Source organism: Gymnogyps californianus, chromosome 7 (genome assembly GCF_018139145.2).
Source record: "Gymnogyps californianus isolate 813 chromosome 7, ASM1813914v2, whole genome shotgun sequence".
NCBI lineage: Eukaryota > Metazoa > Chordata > Aves > Accipitriformes > Cathartidae > Gymnogyps > Gymnogyps californianus.
This window is the reverse complement of record NC_059477.1, coordinates 37,223,218-37,244,310: the sequence shown is the minus strand read 5'-3', so window position 1 is coordinate 37,244,310 and position 21,093 is coordinate 37,223,218. Positions and strand designations below refer to the sequence as shown.

The 21,093-nt window shown below is 38.2% G+C and overlaps 1 protein-coding gene across 1 annotated transcript in view; it reads right to left on the bottom strand.

The window, feature by feature from the left end:
* Positions 1-19,950, bottom strand: part of THSD7B (thrombospondin type 1 domain containing 7B) — a 276,547-nt gene extending 256,597 nt beyond the window's left edge. Inside the window, exons 1-2 of the mRNA XM_050900047.1 lie at positions 19,888-19,950; positions 17,670-17,843 (exon numbers count right to left, since the gene is read on the bottom strand). Coding sequence (XP_050756004.1) covers positions 17,670-17,808 — 139 coding nt within the window. The 5' untranslated portion in view covers positions 17,809-17,843; positions 19,888-19,950. The remainder of the gene's footprint in view (positions 1-17,669; positions 17,844-19,887) is intronic.
* Between the last annotated feature and the right edge of the window lie 1,143 nt (positions 19,951-21,093).

Below are 21,093 nucleotides of genomic sequence, written 5' to 3'. Positions count from 1 at the left end.
CTTTATTTAAAAGTACCAGAAAACTAGGTGGTTTCATTAAAATCAGGAAAAATTAGGATGGCCACCTGCCCTCACTAGTTAGCGGTACTCTTCAAAGGAGCCACTAAGTAATTCAGGAGTGATTTCTTTCCAGAAACAAGATTTACAGAGGAGTTTGTATGCTTGAGACGGTGGAGCCCGATCTGAACAGAGAGAAGTCTACTGGCAAAAGATATTCCCTGGAAGGTAAATGTATTTATTCATTCTATGGCCTTTCTGCCTGATGTTAAATTTATGAGCTTTTATGTTCTGTTATATTTTCAGCTTTCAGCTCAGAAAACCACAGTCGTGGCACAGAACGAAAAAATCCCATAAAGTCAAAAAGCATAAAAAGAGATTTAACTGTCTCCTCTTAATTTCTTTCTTCTCTCTGGGATAAATCTTTGATTCAGGCTGAACAGCTCAGCTACTCTTTGGTGGGGGAAGGGGAAATGCACACCTCCTAAAACCGCTGCACAGCTCCGGGACTGTCACCATAGCCCAAATCAAGCACATCCCAAGCCCAGGGCTCAGAGACAGGGATAGTGTCCACTCCCTGCCCACGCCACCAGTGACTGCAGGCAACAGAGAAATAGGGTTTCTCCGGAGCCTCTACACTGCTTGTGCTGCTGCCGTCCATAAATGCCCACATGAGTTCGGTACCAAAACCACGTCAGCTCCGCCCGATCCACCTTCAATAGTTGCAAAGTGCTGAGCCCTAATATACGACAGTACGGTGGTCAAAATTATTCTACTTTTGAGCTCACACGCACAAAAAAAAAAGTTTTTGATGAGGCCAAGCAGGTCTGCCAAACAAAATCTCTGTCTAAAAATCTTCTCAAATTACCAAAGAAAAAAAAAGCTCTACTTTATTTAGCTTCGGTTGTTCTCCTTCTCTCCAAAAGCTGTGAGCTATAAATCTCTCCAGAACAGAGCCCATTAACACGATCTCTAACAACCTGTAACACCGGCGGTACCAGCCAGCTGTCACCACCATGCCTATTCAGGCTTTATATATTGTTCTTGGAAAAAAGCAGGAACACAGTACCTGGGTTTTTGGTTTTTGTATCAGAAGAATACAAGGCTAGAACATAATTATTATGTTGAGAAAAATTATGCACGAGCTACACAGTAGATATTTTATCTATCATCCTGCCTGGTTTCTAACTGAAGGGAAATCAGCCAGCCTTAAGGAAAAGACTCCAAAATGGAGTTACAATAAACTGAACAGGAGAAAATGAAGCTCTGAAAACTAAGCTTTAGAAATTTGTAATCTTCACCTATGAGACTAAACTTCATCTTTTCTTCCTCTCACAATTTTATTGCAAGCAGCTGTGATATTTGGAGCAACTCCTTAAATCTACACCTGAAGCCATGCAAATTTTAAGAAAACACATTTCTCTGTTTCTTTTATATATGTAGAATACAGTACATAGAGAATATATATTTTAGTTGGGTTTGAGGAGAAACCAGACAACAGTGTCAATATTTAATTTTAATGTCACAAAGCAAACTTCTCTTTCAGAGAGCTTTTCAGAAACTTGACTCCTGCTTTTCGAGAGGAAGAGGTTGGCAGGATCCAAACTTGGAGTTTCAACTTCCAAAACTCCATTCTTACTCTCCTCATCACCTGCACATGGAATAATTTCATTTGGTTTTGTCATACAAAAAATGCTGCTGCCCTCATTTCTGAATAGAATCACTAAAATACTGATTAGCCATAAGATTTTAAATCAAAAACATGATTTAAACAAGACGGAGTATGTACAACAAGAACCCAAAAGACTGGATTTCTTTTTTTTTCTATTTAATTTTTTTGTCTTCTCCTCCCATTGCAAAAGAACCTCTCAGATCATGCATGTTTTCTCTCGGTGCTGTATACAGTCCAGTCCAGCTTTTGTTAGAGCATGCTAAACCTGGTGCCAAAGGTACACTTGGCAGCACGGACTGATTGTGAATGAAGCTGGGCCAAGAGCATTTCAGGCGTACGCTGCTAACGTGGTGAGGTCTTCACTACTGTGAAGCAAACATGAAGCAACAAGTTTGGGGCACATTTGAATGTTCCTGACTGTTATGATGTCATCCAGCAACACAGACAATGCCGTGAAATGCGTAGTCCTCGAGGCTGGCAGAACAGATGAAGCCTTAACCTTTACTGGAGACTCTGGTTACACAGCTTCCGCATCTTAAATAATTTATACGATCTGATCATATGGGAGCTTCAGCCGTGGAAACAGATGATGCTGAAACAAGACCTGATCCAATCTGTTCACTTGCCACTGTTCAAAACCTGGGAAAGGTGAACAGGTCACCCGGCAGCCCACAGCGCTTAGAGGCGTGGGAATTGCAGCCCCAAACACTTGTTTATTACTGTTCATTGCATTTAACACGACTCAGCAGAGGTTCATGGTGCACCACATTTGCTTCAGCTAATTAACTTTAACCCAATTTTACTCTAAAACCAAGCAAAAGATTTCCCCAAATTACAGTTTGGATTCTCTGCAGATGAAGATATAAGTTAGGCAATCACTGTATACGTTATCATACAGATACCTAAGTAGCTTGCTCTTAAGAGAAAATATTTACAAGTGGATAACAGCGCTTTTGCAGGACTGGAGTGGGAAAAAGGACCCCAATTTTAAATACACTGAGAAGAAACTTTGGGCTCAGAGCAGCATTTGTGCTGACTCTCAGGACGGGCGATGCTGCGCAGGGAAGCGCGGTACAGGGACACTCAGGGCCGTGGATGCCGTTAGCCTCAACGCCAGAGCAGCACAGCCACATCATGGTGCGCATTTGCACTTACACAGAGCAGCGGAGTAAGAAGATGCAAGCGAGGAAGCAGCATGAGTATGTTACCTAAGTCAGCCTCAGAAACACAAATAACATCCCATTTTTAGCATGCCTTTTTAGACAACTGGGGCAGTCTGAAAGCTCCCCCAAAACCATTTAGGAGAAGCATATTAAAGTAAACCAGCCCTGGTTCAGCTTACTTGAATATTCCAGGCTAAAAACTGTTCTATAAAAGCTGATTCATGAACAGACCAAATATTGCTGTTCTGGGATGCACAACAAAGAGGGGGCAGATGGTCAGGGGTGGCAGCAGCTTCACTCATCTGATTTTAATCCATCGCCACAACTCTGTCAGAGCCCTCAGTCACGTGCGTTTCACTTACTCACTTGTTCGGTTCATGCAAGGCATCCAAAAAAAGCCCGCTGAACAAGATGTACAGCTCATATTTACTATTCAACCCTGCCAGCATTCCTGTTTTTTTAAACAAGCTTGGACAAATAAATTTGCTCTTGGCTGAGAGAACCTCTGCCAGGTTTTCCATCCTAAGTGCGTTTTAATCGGATCGCCACTAAAACTTTTCAAAAAACAGTATTTAATGAAAACAAACAGATGTATAACTGCCGAATGTCACTATAAGATTGTTAACATGTGTCATCACCAAGTTTTAATAGCAAAACTAAAAAAAAAAAAATTGAGAGTTATGACAGGGAAATACGGTTGCTATAGAAGTCCAGCTTCCGCAAACACAATCTTCCCAGCAGAGAGGAGCTCCTACGCACAGACCGAGCGTGCACCCCTGTCAGTGTCTGCGTGCACGCTCACCCACGCAGCTCCCACGCATGGGCTGGTCGCATCCCCCTTCCCCTACCCACCCCACAGCACCCTCCTGCCCTCCCATTGCTCATCCTCACCAGATCTGCTGCAGGGCAGGTCACTTCTCAGACTGCTGATTCAACAGAAAACCCTTAAAAATACAGAGGAAAAAAAAAAAATATGGTTTCCATCACATCAAGCTATCTGAATTGACTCATCCAGCACGGTCACCCAACCTGACCCGCTGAGGAGTGGGGCTATGGGTGGAAACCTCTACCCAGGGGAGGACACAGCTCCCTTTGGCAGCAGTTCTGCAAGTCCACGCTGTAACCTCTCGCATAAACACACCTGCTTAAACAAGTTCCGAGTTATCAGCCGAGGCAGCTTCTCCGGAGGATATTTCCACTTACAGCAGGTGCTGCTCATACAAATGAAAAGGAAGAGCTGAAGGAGGAGAATTTGGAAAGATACACTGGGGATACAGTCAAAGAGATCACAGACGCCAGATCCTTTCACCCAGCCACATTCATGCTTCAAAATACCCACATCAACATGATGACTCCTATTTCTACGAATAAAGCTGAAGAAAATGGTTTCTCCCTCTACTTTCCATAGGAAAGCAAAGCAAAGAGCCTGTCTAAACTTTCTTTCCTTCCGTAATGAAACTCTTATTGATTTTTCATCCTTGTGAATCATTGCCTTGGAGCAATCTTCTTTCGGCCGCAGGTTCTCACATTTAATTTGTATGTATGCTTAAGGGAAAGTTTATCAATAGACTCTCCAGAGAGATACTAAAAGGGGTTTATGAGAAAGTTATGAAATTTTACATATGGCATTTACCAACCTAGTTAAAAAAAAAAAAAGGCAAGCAATCCTTTTTACTAGAATAATGCATGACATTAACAATCAGTAGTTTCATGTAATATCCTATGCTACCTCTGTGCAGCTGTCAGTGCATAAAGACAACAGAAGTCAGACTGAATAGATTTATGTTGATAAAGAGTAAAAATAAAAAACCATCACAACAGAAATTCATTCAGATATATGGATCTTCCACAGGTTAATAGCTACCCGAAGACAAGCAGACCAGAACATGTGTATGTGTCCATAGGATACCAGGACAGTTACTGGCACTAAAATGTATATTTAGGTCAGGCATGAAGAAACTGTTAGGATTTTTAAAAAATTCCCATTTACATGGGAAAAAAACTAAAATGCTATGGACCTTTTAGTTCTCATTCATGCAAAATATGCTAATTTTACTAGTCAACAGAAGAAGCAAATTTATGGGCTAACAGACATCACCCAGGATACAGTAATTCAACTAACTGTTAGCCAGGTTCATATCTAAGAAAAGGAGATATCCTTTTGCTTCAAAGTCAGTATTTTGCATTGTGATTAATACTATATAAATGGCACTGTCCACAAGTAAAAAGGATTGGCTAGAATTGGTTCCAGAAGACCTGAAAACAAGGATCTTTCACAAAGTATCTAGGCTTCGGGGGGCGGGGGGGAAACAGGCCCTATAAAACTTACACTTTTAGAAAAAATGTTGAATCAAGTCTGTCGCTTTATCAGCCAACCACCCAGTATACCTGTTGGCCTTGAGAGGTGAAGCAGGAAGAAAGCTTGATGGAAATCATCTTTTTCCCATTTTCTCATGTGTCTGTGTTTTTATTAAAGTATCAGCTTACTACTACTATCCTAATGGTGATAATACAATTGTCCTTAACCATTGCCCAAATTACCTGATTAAGGAAGGAATTAAATAGGGTTACCTAGCTAGTATCAATTAATATCTACCAGCAGTGATCTATAACAGAGCCTGCAGTGCGCTGCCCACGCAGCTGAGAACAAAGCAGGGGAGAGAAACCACTGTTGGTTATGGGGATTAGACTGAAGAACAAACTTTGCAAGGTCAGACTCACAATCTGAAGTGTGCCAAAGGAAGAAAAGTCCTTGAACTGCACAGGAACTAGCACTGGATGAAGCTAAATGAGATTACTTATGTAGGATGCTTATTCCATCACAAAGAAAAGTGGCAACACCAGCAAAAGGAGCAAAAAGGAGATTTTACAGAGATAAGCAGATTAAAAAAAATTCATCTGTTGCTTGTGACAATTAGGTCTTCTACTCCAAAAATGTTTAAGAACTGTAAGAAGTGATATTGGGATGAGAAAAGGTTAGGGAAATTTTTAAACTCTCACAAAACAGCCAATATCAAAACACTGAGATTAAAAGAAAGAACATTTATAAAATCCTACATGAAGCAAACATGAAAAGGTTGCTCAGTTGCAAGATAACTGAGTAATGTAACCTTTCAAAGCAGCAACAAAAAGTGATTAGACTATCCCTTGGATTGAAAATGATTGATTATTACTGCTAATATTGGAATTGAAGTTGACTGTAACGCTTTTTATGTAATTGCTTTATTGAATGCTGCATAGCTTCATTTGGTAATACATTCAGAACATCGCGAGTTTACCATTTCTTTAGCTCCTGATACACTAAGACACACAGACACGTAGTTATAATATATTTATCCCAACAATATTGTATTAAACGGCACATACTAAGGTTAGCTCCTGACCTTTCAGTTAAGGTCTATGGGGAATCTTCTGCCTGCAGAATCATCTAGTAGATTTGAGTACCAGCGACTTTCCATCCTCTGCATCTGTTCACCGGTTTATTCCATAAACTGTATCAAAATACCTTAAATGTGATTTGGGGCCCTGGGTGCTGTAATAATTAAATCATTTTGAGGACTTTGAAAGCTGGCTCATCTATTTAAAAAAATCAATCAAGGACAAGTATATCACAGTAAAGAACTTTTTTTTTTTATATCAGAGTACATTAAAATTTTAAAATATCTACAGGCAAAGCAGCGACTTTTTTGTTTCTTTTTCACCTTTGTTTTCATTCAACAAAGCAGCCTTCAATATTTAAATGTAACTGCACAGAATTGCATTTTCCTACCTGCTTTTCAATCTATTTGATTTATTATCCCCTGGTGTCACTCCTTGCTTTTTTGGAAAGAGTCCTAGCAAAGGTCAGTAGTCAATTAGCCATCAATAAATACCTAACATGAGAGTGAAAATTTTGGGCTGCCTGAGCTCCCATTACTAAACGAAGCAACATGTTTGAAAGCTCATAACAAAAAGCATAAAGTTCTTTAGAGTGTTCCAAACATAAATACAATGTTACCTTTAAAGCAGTAAGTATGAAAAATATCAAAGAAGGTGTGTAATACCAAGCTTTATCATCTATTGCACAAGTATATTGACTTAACTGAGACACGTTCACTTATCTACAAAGCAAAAATTGGGTTTTAAGTACTGTACTTCGCAAGACCCTTAGGGCACAATAACATTACTGTCATCATTTACTCTGACTTCCCTGTCTCTCATTTGATCCTTCTCCAGCCTTTTCAAAACGTTGCAGCTATGTTTCTATTTCTGCCACTACACCAGTGTCCTTGGCTAGATGGCAACAAAATTATACACGGTTGACATATAAATACACACAAAAAATAATGCATAAACATACACACACATGGACACTAACATGTAAGCGACATTTAACACTCAGACACACGGTATAACTTTCATCTCAGTGCTATGTGTACAAGGATATACTTGGCTGCCTTTTTTTTGGCACACTTTTTCACGTTTGGAGCCAATTCTAAAAGTAAGGTTTTCTTGGCACTTCGCAGAGGAATGCAGAAGATAGAGGATTGATATTTCCTTAAGAAAGAAGTGTGATCAATAATAGTTAAAGTTTGGATAAACCCTCATTATCAGATTGCTACAACTTTGAAACAAATACATGTCAGCTACCTGTTAAGCACAGACAACTCCACACCTTACAAGCTCACCACTGACAGTGAATAATGCTAAATTTGGGAATACCCATCTGCAGAATCAAGAATTTCCACATTAACAATTATTTAAATTAAGATACTATACTTGGGTTATGAAATATTTAATGTCAATTGGAAAATAGATGTACTGAATTAGTTTAACTGAAAATATCGAAAGCTTAGATAACTTACTGTTGTCATACAGTGTATACATTTAACACAGAGCTGCAAACATTTTATTAAAATTCATTTTTACTTCCACTTGAATTCAGCATTACTTTATTAATACAAGCAAGAATATTAAGGGAACGACAATAAAAACTTTACATGAGCACTACCTTATGTGCACCATATTTAATAAAAGAACTTCTGAAAATTTCCTGGTGTTTCATCATTACAGCCTCCTTTTAATCCTCATCTGTAAAAACTCCAATTCTGTACTCCATCCAGACAGCTGCTTCAAAACTATGCAGCTAATACACATCAGAATTTATTAAGTGTACAGAAATTACTTTTCTATATCCAGTGTCTCCACTGTGAAGATTTTCAATAGCTAGAAGAAAAGTGCTTACTTTGCTTAAAAGCAACTGGGTGATATAAATCAATTTAACTAATAGGTCAAAAGATCTTAAAGATGTCACAAGTAGTGAATTTATTTTTGTCTTCAGCAGCTTCAAACTTGTGAAATTTATGATTATAAATGTCATACTGTAGAGACGTAAAACATGCCTCACACATAGGCAGATATTTTAAACTATCGGTATTTGAAGGTCTTTGGATCTCAGGGGGGATAGAATAAACCCCAGAGGACACCAGTCAGCTCCTCCTGAAAAAGTTCAGGCGCTAACACAATAAACACCAGATATCCCCTCACCCTGTATTTAATCACGTGGCTGGCACCACCAGCCAAGTTTCATACTTATGTTGACCTATTCAATAGGTCAATGAAGTCCTAATAAAGACTTACTAAAGTACCTACCTTACACATTTAATTTTTTAAGTATATTGAAAATGTAATACTTTAAATGTCAGCATTTTTCAGCTAGTCATACGATGTGAACTATTACTGCAAATAAAGCGTAGGAACACTATTAAAGTTGCTGTTGACTATGCCAGGGAATACGAATCCTTTCATTACTACTCCATTCTGTACAGGGTATAAACATAACTCTGAACTTGTTCGCAGTTACTTGGACTGCACTGGTGGCATCAGCCCCTTCTCAAAGTCTTCTGCTGAAAGTTTGACAGCACTGCTTTATAAAGAGACACAAAGAACTTTTAAAACCAGATCCTGTGGAATACAGTGAGGGGAGGGGGGGAAATATACATCAATAAGTGGGCAAAACCAAGCAGCAAATATATTGGCTTAAGATAAATAACATAGGTTTACTGGTACTTTCCCCGGGAACAGTTGGGTACCAAGGCATGCAAGCTGCGGCGTGGCAGCAACGTGGGCTGTGCGTTCGAGGTGTTGGGCTGGCTCCTCTTTGAACATATGCCCTTTCAAGTGTAATTAATCACTCTCTTTATCACTGCTGCAGCATCTGGAGCCATAATCATTACCCAACTGCTGAGAAAGAAATGAAACCACTAATCGCACGGGGAGCAGGGCTTAGCGTTCAGAGCAGGAAAGTTTTTATTAAGTTCTCATTTGAAAAGTGATTTTTCATGGCTAGCCTTCCAGGACATGCCACACAAAAGCTGGATATACTTCAGCAACTGTGTACAACTCATCCCCCAGCATATAGAATCAATATATTTAGAACCGCTACAATGAGGTTTTAACATGCTTTTCCAAATTTAGCTCTATAATCCTAAATCGCGGTTATAGCAAGTATGACACGGAGATACATTTAACCATAAACTTTAAAAGGTCTCTAGAAGAAGGAAGTGCAGAAGTCTACAAAGTGGTAGACACCAGGCAACAGAAAGGACCAGATACTGCCTCTGGATTCACACACCACACTCCTATTGACCTCAGCAGATATTCTCTATGCACACTGAAGCTCATATATTCAAAACTACTAGATATAATGAAAAGCCCACTTAATATATCAACTAGCAGAGGGCGATTAAAATAAGCCATAACACTCTGTCAATAATCTGGATTACCATGAAATATCCCCCATCCCTTCCAGCTTCTCCATTCTGTGCTCCTGGCTTTTACCATTCAAATTTTTTTTAAAAGAAAAAATGAAAAAAGATTAAGTGGATTACAGCAGGACTATTCCCATACGTACCAGGGCGGGGCGGGGCGGAGGGGGAAGTCTAGGGAAATACGGGTATCCGTGGGCAGACTACCCAAAAGTTGTGTCCCTAGAAAGAGTCAGCTGCATTATCTGCGTACTGAGAACAACAATATGCATGTTAGGGATTTCTAATACAATGTTGTGTATTTTCACCCACGATAATTCTGCTCTACACAAGAGCTGAATGAAGAAGCAATTACCCCTATATACTGAAATCGGTCAATTAAGTGGCAAAGTGAAACTCTTATTCTAACTAACTTAAGATATAATTATTAAAAAAAAAAACCAAATCTGCAGGGTTCTGAACAAGGGCAGCAGAATAATTAAATCTAGTACTCCGCTGAAACAGGCTGAAAATGTGATCATCCATTTTTAATGCTCCGCCTATACGTAACAGAAATCTTTCCAACAGCTGCATTCAATTAAAAAAATATTAACCCCAAGGAAAAAGTACAAAAACATCCCCATCTGTTTTTCTTGCCACTCACTGTGCTTCTTTTGTGAGTGGAATATGTACAACAATACAATCCAACAAAGTTGAATGAAAAGTACCACAATTCCAATAATAAGCTATCTTTTTTTTTTTTTTAAATGAACAATTTAAAAGAAACCACTTTTGCAGATTTTCCCGTGACCCGCAGCTCTGTTCCCATAGTAACCATTGAGGAAAGAAAAGGATAAGACGCCTAACTTATAGTTTTCCCAATACCAACAAAAACCAGAAAAAAGCACCTTATTCTCAAAAACTATTATTCTCAGGAAGGGAAGAAGGACATTAAAAGATTAGTGTGAATCTCCTGTGTAATCTAGTTTAAACCACCACCTACTGAACATCTGATGTCAGTTAGACAAAGATATTTCTTAAAGCGTGTAGTCTGTGTAAAAGAACTATTGAAATAGTTTTGCAAGCCCAACAATAACAAAATTACCAGGCAAATGCTGTAAAAGCTTACATCTGAACTCAGCAAGCACCGCTGTCAGTCTACAGCCATGCTGCTGCACAGTACTCATCTCCGCTGAGGAACTAGTACCCTGCCTATTATCTCCACACATATAAAGTGTTAATTTTAACATATATTTCAGTGTCATTTCAGTTCCTCCTTTGCTTGCCTTTTTAATTTGAGTGATACACTATGCTTCCCGTATTGCTTGCTGTAGCGCGTTTTTCTAGGAAAAAATACAGAAGCCAGCGATTCTTTCTTTAACCAGTGCCACCAAGAACGTTTCACTGGTGTCTTCAAGTCCTTACTGGAAGCCAGAGCTAATAAGAACTTACCAACTTCTACGGACAAGGAAAAACAGCACCAGTTTAAGCATTTCTGCATCTCTGATTACACCTCCCAAACTCCTCCAGGAACAATTCCGATGTCTCTGACACTGGATGGCATTCTCTGTGCCAACGTGGCAGGTTCTTCAGCCATGTCCTATATGGGGAGCTTTTAGCCCTGTGGGTTAAGGATAAATCCAGAAGCTACGGTGGACAGGACCCAGGTGGGTATGCAATGGGCTGCTGTGGCACATTTATCCAACACAGCAGCAGACTTCAAGCACCTGGAGAAAAGACCAGGCTGGAAGATGAGCTTCCAGCATGGGAAAGGTTCTTCAGGAGAGAGATGGAGCTCTTCTTATGTACATTTGTCCGGTTCTCTGACAAACTCACCAGTATTTACTGCCTGAGGACACAAGGTCTCCACCAACTTTGAAATGTGTCACCCACCTAAATATTATTTGTAGAACCACTGCAAAGGGTTATAAAGTAAGGCAACAGATGCATCTCCACAACTCCAAGACAAGTTGGATTCAACTGTTGAGAAAACAAGACAAGATGACGATACCTTATCAGAACTGGAATGATAAGGGTGAGGTGAAGTAGCAGAACCATATGTAATAAAATTTAGAGGTGTGTGGAACAGGAAGGTGAAAACATGGATAGGAAAGGGTAAGGAATAATGAGGAGAGAAAACCACATATTTAGTAATCTGAAACAACTGCACTCCTGTCTAAGGAAGTAAGAGATTAGCTTTGAGGCCACCCTTAAATCTTCTCAAATATCAGTGACTGATATCAGCCAGCATATTAAGTTTTGCTGCTAATGAAATTTTGCAAAACAACTTTAAAGCTTCAAGTATTATTTTTTCAAAAAAGTTTTGCAGAAATAAAAGCATAATTTATACTGTCCCATAAAATATTCTTTGTAAAGAATTATTTTAGACAAATTTAGAACTAAAGTACTATTTTTTATTTTTATATCACTTCTTTAATGGCTACTTAATGAAACTATACCAACAGATTAAAAACAACTAAACTACTTCAAATTAAACTGTTTATTACAAAATATTCAAAAAGAGCACCACCTATATGATTCTGAGATCTATTAAGCCAGGCACTTCTAATTAAAATTGTAAAATAACATTGGGTGAAATCTCATCTGAGATTCGATGTAATTCTGCAACACAATGCTAAGAAAAGATTTAATTTGACAAACAAGTTCAAAGAGAATAAGTTTACTAACAGGGGTCCAGAATAGCTTGGTATCCTTAATTCGCAAATACATTAGGAGCAACTACCAAAAGAAGAGTTACTTAAATTAAAGAATAGACTGGCTCAAGTACAAAGGTATAAACGGGTCATGAATAAAGTTAAAGGTAAAAATAAGAAGGCTTATCATTTTAGAACAACTTTTCAATCGTTAAGTTTATGGTAACAATCTGACTAGTTTTAGAATGGAACTTAATACGTTTTTTAAAAATTATTTATTAATTGTTGCTGCTGTCGACATGACAAGATTGCAATCTATAACCCAAGAGAATCACTGCAGTCCTAAACTCTTAGTATAGTGAAGAACCTTAGAATCATTCAAAGTTTGATTAAAGCAAGGCTAAATTTCCACTTCAGAGTTTAAACATTTAAAATTCCATCCACCAAGACAGCATAAGATAACCTACAATTAGAACATCTGCCACAAAATGAGAAGTTTGGAAGCATCAGACAGTCAGAAATATCATAAAACTTCCAGATGCCACACAAAGATCACTAAGAAGACATTTGCACTTCATTCATGAATTGTTGTCCTATCAAATAAAAAAACCACTTAATCTAGGATAGATTATCATTCTTCAACTTGCAGAGCTTTTGGAAGAATATCACTTGTTGCAGAGCTATCTTTGAATCTCTTTTCAGTAGGTTTGAGCTCTACTGTCCTTTGAAGATCTGGACTCCTTTTAACATTTGGTGTACGTAGGTAAAAGTTTGTCTTTTAAGACGAAAGGTCAAAGGCACTTCCAAACCAGCACTTGGCCTTCCTGAAATTACGATCTTGAGAAAGGGCATTTTATGGCAGTATTATCTGAGAACAGAGAACAAAAGATCTTTTTCATCTTAGCCGTAACTGGCTCACCCACATTCACAAGTAGTTCAAAGGTTCCTCCACGTTAGAAGTTGTTCTCTGAAAAGTTCATTTCATACCCTTTGCATTATGGATTGTTTCTGAAGAAAGACTAATGATCAAAATGCATTTGCTAACCCTATTTTAAGAAGGACTTTCAAATGTGGGTAATAACTCTGAACTAAAGTTTTCTTGTGTTCACCTGGGGCAGAAGAACTTACGGCTCACCACACCTACCTCCCAGAAGCCCACAAACACCAGAAGATTAATGGTTTCTTCCTCAGGTAAAAATCTCTCTACTGTGATCATCTGTATTACAAATTCATTTCCCAGTCTGATATCTCACTTGCAGTGCTCTTCCATTCGTAACACAGAGCATGTCCCTGCTGGGCTAAATCACCATCCCAATTCATTTTTCGGAGAGAATTACAGATGGAGAACTCACTGGGACACCACATCTGGGTTTCTAATAGTCCCCTTCCTCCCTTCCATAGTAGACAGAGTATTATTTCCATGTTAAACAGCATTTTACCGCAATTAGAGAACTATTTTCCTAAAAATCAGAACATTTTCATCCTACAAAATCATTTTTACAATACTCCTCTTACTAAAAACAAAAAAAAGCCACATCACTGCTTTAGCTCTGAGAGCCACCTTTATGGGGTATGTCCCTTATCCCTGTCATTCTGTTAGTATTTTGGGGGAAATAGCACACGCACAGTTACTGAGGTGTAATTTATGGAGGAGCTGAAGACACCAGCAGTGACAGCGAGACTGCAACCAGCCTGGCTAACTTTCAACATTTTGTAATCCTAATTATCAGTCCCTCTCCTGTAAAGCACCCAAAATATTTCCTGTGTTGCACATATTTTAGACTTAAGAACTAAATTTTGGAGTTTCACCAAAAAATAAACCAACTAGAATTATGCTGTGGATTCACGTGCGTATCAGTATTCTATGTACGGTTTTAAAAGCTTGAATGGCCATCACTAAAACATAGACATATTTGCATTACAGAAATTCCAGGCACTTTTAGGACCATTCAAGAGTTGAAGAAAATCAACATGGTGAAATACACAAATTGCTAATTGGCTACTGCATTAAACAATATTAATTTACAAGGATTTAGATCCAATTAAATTTTCTCAAGATTTTATCACTAAAATTGCTTTGTTAGTTAGCAAGTGTCGGAAAATTATTCAGCTATTTGAGGTTGCTGAGTAATTTAATTGATATAATTATTGCTTTCATGTTTAGGCTGGTGGTCACAAAATAAGTATCTGACAAGAAATGTCTTGAAACCAAAAGATACAGTGTACAGATATTTAGACATTAATATATCATCTCTAGAAACCAAAAGCTAAAAATAAATGGTTTTAAGACAGGCCACAAATAACCAAAATGCAAGTGATAGCCCTTTGAATAGCTGAGGGAAGAGTATGCACAATCTACCTCACACTGCCAAGTTCTTACATTTTAGAAATATAGAGCCTGGGTTTTGGGGTTTTTTTGTAGATGCAGTGATTTCAATACAATTGCTTTCACCTATACCAAGACCACCAAGCCCAGCATGAAAATGTATGAGTCTTCATTAGATAAAGCCAAGGATTTAGCTGGAAAAAAGCCTGCTTTATAAACTTCAGTGCTGATACAATGATTTCCCCCCCCCGCCCCCAATCCATATTAAGGATGCATCTCTGGACTTCTATGTGCTAGGAAAATTTACTTTAGTACATATAAATTCATTTTCTTAAAGTCAGAGCTTTCAGTAGCATCATCTTACTTAATTATCAAGCATGAAATTTCAATAAGAAGTTGAATTCAAGATTTAAAACAAAACAGATCATCTCCTTTCCCATTAGGGATTGCTCATTTCTCATTAGATTGTTTCATTAAAAAAAAAAGACAACAGCTGCAGGTTTTCTGGTCTATCAGAATGGATCTGCTCAGTTCTGACATTAAAAGCTACTTCATTTTAGGTTCACTGTGCTGTGCTTTTATTTAATTCTTATTATTTTTTTGTATTGGGCACAGAAGTCCTCAAACTATGGGATGATTTTTTTTTTTAAAATTATACAAACCACAGATCTCATTAGGTCAAGATCTCCATGATCTACATCCCAAAGTTATTTTATTATTAATATCCTGCCACAACAGGTTATGTTAATCCTCCTACCTCTCCAGATCCACCTGCTCCATTCAAGTTACCATCCCTCTCCTCCCAAAACATTTCCCTGTAATCTTTTGAAAGAAAGATACACCTTTGTGATTAACCGTACCTGAAAAATCATTTCAAGCAAAGTAAAAAAATGCATACAAAAGCAAGCCACATATGTCACCCAAACAGCAGACTGCCATTTACACTCTTTTGTAACTAATTTCAAGGTCACTGCAATTTTAATTTGACATACATGCTTCCAAATGCCTCAGAAATGAAATCTGCAACACATGCAGCAGAACTATTGAAAGCAAGCCATTAGTTTATTACGTATGCCCTGACACTGCAAAATACACCTAGCTCCTTTTAACCAAGATTTTTCCCAAATAAGTATCCATTCAGCCTACTGAGAGAAATCTCAGCCCATTGTGTTATTTCCTAGGACAATTGCAAAAGACCAAGATTCAGGATTTAGAAATGCTGCTGCTTCACTGCTACTGCAGAGAAAGTAGAAGCTTCACAAATAATACTTTGTTTCTTAGCAAACAAAAGTATTTTGAGTGAACATATTATTCATTTCAACCTAGAACTAAACATTTTGGGTTTAGATATAACTTTTAGCAAATTTTCAACAAAATACTCCAGTGAAAACATGAAAGTTTTGTTTACAAATACAAAAATATTTAACTGGAGAAAAAAAAACAAAACAAAACAAAACCTTTTGTTTTTGCCAAACAGGACAATGAATTTGGCTCAAGCTCACAAGTTATTTTCATTTGGAAAACATTTCACTCAAAGTTGTTTTCTACCTCTCATCACTACATAAGCAGAAAAAGTGCATCAAGATACTGCTAGGATTTAAGGCTTTTAAAATTACTTTTCAGAGCTCAGATATTTCTAATTCACTGTGGGAGTCACAAGAACTGACAATTTTCTTCTGCATCTGGAAGACAGACCTTTACAACGAGCTCATCATGGGGCTTTCAGAGCATGGTACCCCACATCCACGCAAACCTCTGCACCACCTTTTCTTGGTTCTAAATACATCTGCCTCAGATGCCTCTGAAGCATCGATATCTTTTTATTGTCAGATGGAATTATCAAGTCAAATTACATTTTTATGACTTCCAAGGCACACCTCTAAAGACCGATGGTACAATACACTTCAGAACTGAAGAGAAGAGACATCATTGAAGGGTCTAATTTGTCTTAAGAAAACAACTCTACCTTTCAAAGCTTGTTAAAAAAAAAAAAATCACATAAATAACAGTGAATTGGAGAAAGACAGTTTATGTTGTTGTTTATTTCCTCTTCATTTTACATGCAAGACATTGTAAAAAAAAAGTTCTTTAGAAATATAGTATCAGATTGAATTTAACCAGCACTTCACCAGCACTCAGCCTCCCATCCCAGCGGCCGGGTTGAGGAGCTTGCATTGCTCCTACCAGAAGGACAGGAGCCCTCCCAGAATAACTGTTTCATTATTCAGCTAACTCAGTCTCTTACCTTCTATAGAACTATAATTAAAAAACAAATAACCAAAACAGCAAAGAACCTCTCCAAAAAAAGGAGGGACATTATTTTTCCATCAAATTTAATCGCTCTGTTGCTCAGTCATAAAAGGCCAAACCTCAAAGGGATCCTGGGCAATGAAACCTCTGGTTCAGTTGCATATTTTTGATTAAGTACTTTGAGTAAACATTTCCCAAATTTGCCACTCTTTCCATTTCATTGAACATTCTTTGTTGTTGTGTTGTGCTACAAAAGAAGCATCCAATGTGTCATGCTTAGTTTTATCTGTATCATGCCGTCTCCTATCTACCTCCTCCCTGTCACTAAGAATCGCAGTGCTATCAATGTGTCTTCACAAAAGTTTCCAAACGTTGTGCGCGTCCGATTTTGAACACTGAAACGCTGCATGTATCCAATCTGACTGATGGACAGAAATAATTCACTACATGTACCAATGAAATTATAAATAGGTCAACCAAGAGTATGGACTTCTGGCTCAGTTCATCCTGAAAGACGCTGGTATGCCCTTTTCATTCAAACATGAAAAGAAAATGATTAAATATTTCAAAGGAAACAACATTAAGATCATGATATCAGGATCCAGCAAAAATTTTACTCTTGGATTAAAAGCATTAAGGAGTCCAGAATTACAGTCTAGAGTCATTCTGGTGCATAACTGCAGCAGACATGAAGACCACTACTTTAAAATAGAGATTAAACAACCCTATTTTTCAGTTACAAAAAAATTTAGAATAGAAGACATTATCAGGCGCTTTTTTTTTTTTTCATTATTGAGCTAAAACAGAATGGAGAAAGGGCAATCACTCCATCCTTGAACACAGGAATTATCTAGTAGATAAGTCAACATATCTTTTTCCTACCTGTTTTCCAGACAAACTGATGACCTCTCCTGGCTTCCAGATCAGCTGTTTGTAACATTAAGAAAACAAACAAAAGGAAGGACTTCCCCAGGCTCTGCCATGCCCAATGAGGAGAAACCCAGTTCTGTTGTAGAAGCATAATTCAGATAATTCAGTCTCTTGCCTTCTTTGGTCCTAGAATTAACAAAAAAAGAAAAAGCTTGCTAAAAGACTTAAAACACCGAGGCAACAGGCTCAGCCTAAGGGTAACCCGGTGGTCACTGTGCATTTCAGTCCCCATGTGCCGGATTTGTTGAGGACAAGTCTGTTACAGAGGCTTCACTTGAAGAGAAAGAGAGGGAAAAAAAGGGGCGGGGGGTGGGGAGGAGGAGAGCACCAGCTCCCAGAGGACCTGCAGTCCCACCCTACAAGGCCAGCCATCGTAAATGCTTTTAGCAGGTTCTTAAGAAGAAATCTACCAGTGCAAATAAATGGCAAGGGATCTGATAATGGTCTCTGATGTGTCCCTTCTTTTCTCTGTATAATTTATCTTTAGCATGAATATTGTCATGCTATAGACAGACTAAACGAAAGCTGAGAATGGATTCCAGGTACAAAATTCAGCTTTGAATACAGACCCCATGTCCAACATTTTAAGATCCTTGACAACTGAAATACCAGACCTGGAATTGTTTTAGCTCCATACCATATGTGAACATGGGGTACACAAAAACAACGTGAGAAATGCAGCAGAAAAAGCAGGGAAGCAGGGGTTGCTCATCAGTACATGATGAACCAGCCTGAAAGGGAAAACTAGGCATTACTCGGGCATTTCTCTGGAATTTGGGATTCGCATTTAAGTCCCTGATCTTTGAGCCCAACCAGCAACTGGTTACTCCAGAGAGGTGTCTCTGACTAAGAGATTTCAATTAAGCTCTCCAACACTTCAGACGAATACCAGAGCCACGTTGTGATTGAGACAGGAATGTATCAAGTCCTGTTGCTGGAGCAGTTTTACACTGTACAACTCATTAAAATAATCACTGTGTGGCACCAGAAGCAAAGAGGAATGTCTCTCTGGGTCTCCCATACAAAGCAGGAGCCCAACTTCTAAATGCCTGCTTCAGCAAACATCCACATTGTTTATATACCATGGAAAAGCTCCAAAACAAGACAGATTAAGAAAGGCATACAACAAAATAAAATCTTAAAAATTCTGATTCAGCCTGGTAATTCAAATCTCTGTTTCTCTCATCCCAGAAAATGACCCACCAGCCACTTATTTAGGCAGATTTTACATGAGTTTCAAGTTATTTTGGATTCATCCACATTCAAGTGGGAACAGTTTTGCAGTCTCAAAAAATGTTCATGGTATGTGCCACATCAAACAAGAGCTAGTTTCTGATATAAATTTACATATTAATTTTTTCTTAGGTAATAACTTTTGTATTTATACCATGTTTAAATTCTCAACATAGTTCTACTTATTAGTGCTTAATCCTACTTTTATAGGTAAAAAACGTCACATCCGTATTAGCGTAAGGAGAGTGATAACACCTGTCTTCAAGATTTGTCTTCATTGGCATAATCTTGGTGATTTTCATTAAAATTATCAGTTATTAGAAGTTTAGTCCAGAAAATTCCATTACATTCCTAACCTTATGAAAAGCAACATTGTCATAATACATAATACACAGCATTGTTCTTGATAAGAAACTGAAGATAAACTTGAAAATAGTACATATTGAATATATAGTAAAACTTTTAATTTCAAGCTGTATTTAAATTACTTTGAAATAGTTTCTATCATGATAAATTCATGCAATTATATTTAATCAGATATTGACTACGGTGGAAGATACAATGTTATATCTGTTATCTGGTTTAGTTCATTCTTGCATTTCAGACAAACAGCATTTCGGGTAAGATCTGAAAAACCATCAAGCTGACCAAATACAGTAACGCGGGCAAGGGACTAGATTTATTGCTTTGCTCACATCTTCTGGGTTAATTTAATTCAGAATTCACATTTAATTCAGAACGCAACCTGCTGAGTCCCAGCACTCGGACAATGTAACGCAGACCACAAGTGGCCTCATACAAAGCACAAGCAAAGCTCAGAAATCTTGAGCATCCTTCAGAAATGCGATGCAGCAGGGAAGTTCTCGGGGTGGGGGGAAGAAGGGCCCTCAAACATCCTGCAGTTAAGTGTTTTTTGCCCATCTAGATGGCTGCTCACCTCACACAGAAGAGCTGAGGAGGAGCGACTCGCCCAGTGTCTTCAGCATTGCAGTTACCATCTATGACGGTCAGAAAACAGAGTCACTGACTTTCTGTCAAGGGAAAGAGAAGGAATTAGTGACACTAGGTCCAACACTGTTCACACCCAAAAATGCAAAACAAGGAAAGAAATTATTCAGATGCTCAGATTTAAGTACTGGAGGGGAGCCAGCATGCCCAGCCCTGCGCAGACAACACTCATCTGAATTGCAGGGCAGCCCTCCAGGTCCAGAAGAATGCCGTAAAAACAATGTCTTAAACGGGTAGGGGCACGAAACGGGCAAATCCAAGGAAACCTCAGATAATAGCTGATAAAGATGCCAAGATTTTTAATGAAGCACCAGTAGTACTCATCAGCTGCTTTCTCAACACACTGCCTTCATCTCAGCATTCAAAGGGTCAGTAAACAGCAGTAAATCCCTGGGAGTAGCAGCCTCCTGCCCAAAACAAGGAGTTTCACATATGTTCATTCTTTGGGCAGGACTACAAAGATAACTGGCTGCTGCTCCCCATGGAGCAAGAACAGAGATTACATTAAGTCAGAAAAAATAGAAATAAATTAGACACCATGAGACTGATTCTAATCTCACCCATCCCAGCAGAGCTCAATAGAGTCCACTGATTTACACCAGAGCAAATCACAATAAAAATTTGTCTGTATATCTAGGTTTGTATAACACAATTTGGAACAGTAGCTGTTCTGTCCTGATATGATAAAAAATTATTGCACAGGCAACATATGCTATCTACAGAAACATGAATAAATTACATTATGAAGGCCACCAACACTTCACATCAAATTTAGTTACAGTATATCTCAGCTCCCAAATGTGTCAGCATGGCTAGCTGTAAACTGGCAAATATAGAGAAAAATGGGGGGGGAAATGAAATTTACATTTAAAAAATTGACTTCACCGAGACTAGTCATGATTAAATTCATGCAATTGCTTAAATATGTTCAAGATATGTGTTTTACTCTGAAAAGTATCTTGCTTTTCCAAAACTGATTATCTAGATTTATTCAATGTCCTTTATAATACAGGCCTAGCCAATTAATAGTCTGCACTAATAGATTCTCATGAAATTAAATAATGAGGTGTTGTTTTCATATATTTGAAGTATTAGTCACAAGCATCCTTTTAATTTTGTTTGGTTTGTACGGAAT